At 36.8% G+C, this 6210-nt stretch overlaps 1 protein-coding gene across 2 annotated transcripts; it reads left to right on the top strand.

Moving 5' to 3' along the window:
- Positions 1-1540: 1540 nt before the first annotated feature.
- Positions 1541-5585, top strand: LOC104118988 (ribosomal RNA small subunit methyltransferase, mitochondrial). 2 transcript variants are annotated; one of them, XR_691341.4, is made up of 3 exons: positions 1541-2061; positions 2479-3813; positions 4574-5585. XR_691341.4 is itself a non-coding variant. In XM_009630377.4 (2 exons), exons 1-2 carry the CDS (start codon positions 1648-1650, stop codon positions 3238-3240), a joined length of 1176 nt encoding a protein of 391 aa, XP_009628672.1. In that variant the 5' UTR covers positions 1541-1647; the 3' UTR covers positions 3241-4034. The 2 variants fall into 2 exon arrangements, 1 of the variants encoding a protein (XP_009628672.1); XM_009630377.4 differs by lacking the exon at positions 4574-5585 and having other exon boundaries at positions 2479-4034.
- Positions 5586-6210: the final 625 nt, after the last annotated feature.

Below are 6210 nucleotides of genomic sequence, written 5' to 3'. Positions count from 1 at the left end.
AAAATGAACTCAGAAAGCATATGGACAAACAAGGAAGGAAGAAGAAGAAATGTGTTTTTCAGCTTTTACAAAAATATTGCTTTAGAAAATTGCTTTTCATTTTTTTTCCAGTTTTTACAAAAATATTGTTTTAGAAAATATTTTTCAGCTTTTTCAAAGCATTTTTTTTGTAAAAACTGAAAAAAAAATATTTTCATTTTTTTTCAGTTTTTAGTAAAAAAAAATTCACTTTTTTCTAGACTAAATAAATGCTAAATATTTAATTAAAACGGAAAAGGGTCAGAAATGCCCTTAACGTATTAGAAATGACTCAAAAATGCCCTCCTTCCACCTATGGGTTCAAATTTGCCCTTAATGTTAAAATGCCCATCAATGCTATGTTATCTTTCCGTTAAGAGAGAGGCATTTTTAAGCCTAAAAATAACATTAAGGGCAAATTTGAATCTATAGGTGGAAGAAGCGCATTTTTGAGCCATTTCTAATACGTTAAGGGCATTTGTGACCCTTTTCCGTTCTAGTTTCTACCATGAAAAACACAGGTTATAATTTGTATGCAAAAGATTCGACATCTGAATACTAAAGTATTAATGTAGCAAAACACCCCTGAAAGAATATTACTCAGAGACAAAGATGAAGAACATAATTAGTAGAATTGGAAGCTCGATCAGGAAAAAAAAAGTGATTAAGGGGTGTTTTTTATATACAAACGTAAGACATAATGATGTGAGCTTGTTAGTGTAGTTATAATTAAAAGTCATAATTGGAAGGTTTCAGTCTGTGACCCTCTCTTAATACCACTAGCTAGGGTATGGACTCAATTGTTGCATCTCAGACTGCCCTTGGAAAATAATTATGGTACTTCCATGCGTTGTTTAGCCAGATTTAAAATTCTTTTATCCCCAACAATTCTTGCCCTTTCTACTATGTCATAACTAGAAACAAGTACACAATTAAATTCAGTAAAATATTATGGTAAATTGTATTCAACATATGGCATAATAAACTGTTCTTTCACTCAGGATGAACCTCCTAAAAGAAAAAGATATAGGGCAGGTTACACATTTTGCCGGCAAATAATAATTACATCTATTAGCCAAATATATAAAAAAATCTATACGATCATATATATATATAATTTGTATATTTATATATTAATATACAAAAATATATATTTTATCAGCTATTATTTTTGAGAGCGGCTATACAATATGGTATTCCCAAAGATAATTCCCTTTTTGTATTGAAGAATTAGCCCAAATAGCTGCCCACCCAACCACGTAAACTAAAAATAGCCGGTGAAGGAATAATATATGCATAATTTATGTGTTATATGTGTATAATTGTATATAACCAATGTATAATCTATATATATATATGGCTAGAAAAATTAAATAATGAATATGACTGGCTATTTGTGTAAAGATCCCTTTGTATTCGGTATAGTAGATGGTCCAAACCAATGGGCCAGAGAACTTGGCCCAGATCTATGAACTGACCTGGGCCTTGTTTTTTCCACCAGTGGGTGAGGAATTCTGCGTCTTGCTGTTGCAACTTGGAAACTGATGATTGCCCCTTTAATTCCCGCTGAAATTCAAAACGAAGCCTGAGAATTGGAAAATCTCTCAAACTCCGTAACAAGGCTTCAAAATGCTTCATCGTACCAAAACTCTCTCCGAAAATATTTCCAAACTAAACCTTAGCCAACATTTTCTCCGTCAACATTGTCGTACGAAGTCGACTCGCCGTTTCAACAACGCCAAAGATGAAGATGAAGATTATCACAGAGTTCGAAGAAAAACTGAAAATCAAGAAGCACAAATTTATTTGCTGAAAAGCAGAGGTCAACATCTGCTCATGAATCCCCGAGTTCTTAACTCCATTGTCCAAAAATCCAACATACTTCCTACTGATACTGTTCTAGAAATTGGACCCGGCACCGGAAATCTCACCCTGAAACTTCTAGAAGTTGCCGAAAAGGTTATAGCCATTGAAATTGACAAACGTATGGTAGAGATTCTTCACAAGCGTGTCTCTGAGCGAGGGCTTCAGGACCGCTTAACTGTAAGTTTATATGCTTACAAGGTGTTCGACGAAATGCCTTAGGACTCTTTGAATAAAATTATCTATTTATAAATTCTGCACTGTTAATGTAATGTGTGGTTTCCTGTTAAGGGTCCGCATAACTAACACCGACTAACATATAGGAATCCAAGTATCATTTCATATGGGATATAATGTGAAATAAGACTAGGTGTGTTAGTAATACCAGTGTTAAGCTAATTCTTGATTTTGGTATGGCCACTCTGCATATTATATTGTTAGTACAATTTATGTATTATGATTACACTGTATAACAGCCTTATATTATAGTCCTTGTATAACTCATCACTTAACCGGACAACTGCTTAATGAAGTTGGGTTGACATGTCTAGGACTTCATATAAGTTCAATTGAGTAGTTGTCATTTGGGTTTTGCAGGTTTTTTGTCAAGATGCTTTAAGGACTGAGTTTCCAAAGTTTGATCTTATGGTAGCCAACATCCCTTATGGAATATCCTCCCCTCTGGTCGCTAAATTGGTTTTTGGGAAGAACTCATATAGGGGTGGGACATTACTGCTGCAGAAAGAGTTTGCAAGGAGGCTATTGGCAAATCCAGGGGATTCGGAGTTTAATAGATTAGCTGTGAACGTGAAGCTGGTGGCTGATGTAGAGTTTGTCATGAATGTGAGCAAGAAGGACTTTTTGCCATGTCCTAAAGTTGATTCTTCTGTTGTGAAGATACATCCTAAAGCTGAAATCCCAGAGGTTGACTATGAAGAATGGTGTGCGTTTACAAGAACTTGCTTCACCAAGAAAAATAAAACATTGGGTGCGATCTTTAAGCAGAAAAGAATGTTGCTGGATTTAATGAAGCTGCAAGAAATCAAAGGGGATGAAGTGAATAACACAATTTACAGTGATTATCATGTTAATGATACAGAAGATGAAGATGGGTTGAGCAATGAAGATAATGCTAATTTCTCTTCTGATGTCGGAATGGACCTGAACTTGTTTAGAGAGAAAGTCATTGACATTCTACGATCTGGTGGATTCGAAGATAAGAGGCCTTCAAAGCTCTCCCATGAGGAGCTACTGAACTTACTTTCTTTATTCAATCGAGCTAGGTTGCACTTTCACGGTCAAGTAAAACCAACAAATAGAAAGGATGCAGAACTTGCTTCTGCATTTGGTCCATTATAATGCCTAAATACTCACGATCCATGCTGTATTGTCTTTGACCTCATTTAAGTAAATGGCTATTCAATCAAATTTGTTGATCAAGCCATAGCTGCAGATGATCAAATCTTTTACAAGAATTTTGCAGAAGAATTTTGTGCTCAAACAGGTCATATTTTAGAAGGTGATAGGATTGATCTGTTCTTCTAAGTCATTTCATGCACTGTATTCTAGGCAGAAACTTTATGTCTCCTGGATTAAATTCGACGGTGGAATGTCAATGGACCTCATAAGATGCTGTTGTTTTTGAATTATCATTACCATTTAGCAAATGGATGGATTCGATTGGAGCCCATAAGAGTGGTCCATTACGCCAAATGGGCTTCGAAGCCTTGAGACAATTGTCCGACCTGATTCTGAAACACTTCTTTCAGGGATGAGAGTATCTGGTTGTTCGGCTGGTATTTGGCACCCTTCATCCTGACCTATCATGAATTTCTCTCTTCAATTGCTTACAGCTTGACTGACAGTTGGTAACTGAAAGGGGAAGGGCCAGCAACAAGCCTCGCCTGAAAAGAACCTGCTCGAGACCCCCAGGTTTAGTTTCATTTTGTTGTTATTCTACTCATGCTGGAATACTGGGTTTTGGTTGTCCTATTTAACTGTTTTCTTCTTTTCTTGTTTGGCTAAATTCTGAATAATATTTCATTCGAGTTTCCTGATCATCAGAATATTTTATGCTGTCTCTTTGATTTTACCAAAGCCCTGTTGGATGTAATGTGGAGTTAATATAGCTTAAATATTGATCAAAAGAAAAATCGTCCATCTTCAGTTTTGCAATTGCCTTTTCCTTTCAGGAATAGAATTCATTTTTTGTAAGTGATGATGGTTAATTTCAGGGTATTTTAGAATAGGCTATCCACGGCTTTGCTTTATACACCTTGCTTATTAGCTTTAATATGCTTTTCCAAGAGTTCATGTTGGAGATACTACAATTTAGTGTTTAATTTAAAGAGCAGAGTGCAAGAAGGTTGCAGTGGCAGGGGAAAGTGCATGAGCTGAAAGACTGGTGGTGAGCTGCAAAAGCAAGAGAGAGAAGAAGGCGGTCATGGCTTGACATATTGTCGTTATGATCTCCCATGAATTGATATATTATGCCCTAGATAAAGTGAACCTTGAAGGGAACTGGAACATCCTTTGACCTCTTTAAAGTGTACTGGTGTAGGATATGTTGAAATCCTTAGCTTTTTTGGATCTGCATACTACTATAATAGCATGAATATTTCAGTAACTATACCCCTCCACCCACCTCCAAGGATTTTTCCCGCTACAATAGTTGACTTCAGTGAAATTGCAGGTTATTTCGGAATTTTCAGGCAGAGATAACTCCCTGCCCCAGTTGGGCAGCATTTTGGTATTGCCACCTCTTATTATTGCGCATGTGCTCTCATATGGACTTTGTGGGTTTTCAATCTTGGCAAAGTACTCTGAGATATTAGGATGTCTATGGTGTAAGCAACCTGGACTGGTTCTCAAGTCAGAGATATGAAGAATCCAAAAATCTAAGCAAGGGATTACAACTTCCCCATCTCATTTGCGATTATAAAAAAAATCAACATCTCAATGGGACAACATTTTTTACTTTAGGTGGAAAAATGGTGGAATCGAGTCAACTGTAAGAGGATAGCAAACCTCTATTGGTTTCTCCCCGTGGTTATTTTTCAGAGACTTTCTCCCGGTGGTTCTGCAAAAGGAAAAGCGCTACTGAACGGTGATTAGGACAGTGATCTGCACAAATGCAGGAAACAAATTACTCCTTCCGTTTCAATTTATGTGAACCTATTTCCTTTTTAGTCCGTGCCAAAAAGAATGACCTCTTTCCCTATTTGGAAATCATTTACCTTTATGCAATGATTTATAACCACACAAAATATATGTGTCTCCTTTTACACAAGTTCAAAAGTTTTCTCTCTTTTCTTAAACTCCGTGTCCAGTCAAATGGGTTCACATAAATTGAAACGGAGGGAGTACATAGATTACTATCCTAAAGCAGTAAACAATTATATAGGTCACTGACTTATCTGCATTTCCTCTAAATTTATCGAGGTTAAATCACAATTCTAAATTTCCAGCTTTACCGAGTAATTTTCTGTCAACGTAATTAGAGTTTTGGATATGTTATCATAAGTTGACTTGATTTGAAACTCTGTGGTGCCATTCAAGTGGCTATTTTCTGAGGTTTGTGTTTTTAGTTTGTATACGGGTAAAACCGAGCGCGCTGCATGACTCGATTTCCCGGCGAGCCAAGCAGAGCAGGAAGGTGACCGTAATGTATCAGAGTCAGAACGAGGAACCCCTCGTATCAGGGCTCGGGCAAACACCTGCCCTCGGGAGGGGGGGGTATCAGGGTCATATCCTCGAAGGTCGATTTAAGGATTGAGATTTCAGAGAGCATTACCAAGCAGCTGCACATGACTAACAAAGGGTCGTGATATCCGTATCTAACCAGATATCACGGCGTGAATCTCGGCTCGTATCGACGAAAAATCAGTGATCATCGAAATAGAAGATTTTTACCTTTTTTAGAATTGTACTTAGGGTAAAACTCTCCTACTATATAAAGGGAAAAACTTATTATTCATAGGGGACATTGTAACACGTATATCAAGGCAATATATTATTATTCTCTTTGTTATTAAAAATTCTTACTTCAGTTCATCAGTTCTTCATTGGTGTGAGTCCGGGATCGAAGGCAGGCATTTCATTAAGTTGTTACTGAGTCCGGGGTCACTCTCCTTATCGGTTTGACAACTTGTTACGTCTTCTACCTGTTTAATCTAACGCCATTTATCATTTGTATTGAATTAATCCGCATATCCTTAAAACCATATATAAATTCAATTCTTATCCATTTTTAGGGTAAATAGTTTGGCGCCCACCGTGGGGCTAAGGATAATAGTGGCAATTTGATAAAACTTTCCATAACGCACTCTA

This window comes from Nicotiana tomentosiformis, chromosome 2, assembly GCF_000390325.3.
Source record: "Nicotiana tomentosiformis chromosome 2, ASM39032v3, whole genome shotgun sequence".
NCBI classification, from domain to species: domain Eukaryota; kingdom Viridiplantae; phylum Streptophyta; class Magnoliopsida; order Solanales; family Solanaceae; genus Nicotiana; species Nicotiana tomentosiformis.
The sequence above is the reverse complement of the archived record's forward strand: the minus strand, read 5'-3'. Positions and strand labels throughout refer to the sequence as shown.

Bases quoted from the DNA above. Each gene is read 5' to 3' on its own strand.
- LOC104118988 (XM_009630377.4), top strand. From the start codon at position 1,648: ATGCTTCATCGTACCAAAACTCTCTCCGAAAATATTTCCAAACTAAAC. The intron at 2,062-2,478 runs GTAAGTTTATAT...TGGGTTTTGCAG, and splicing joins GGCTTCAGGACCGCTTAACT to GTTTTTTGTCAAGATGCTTT.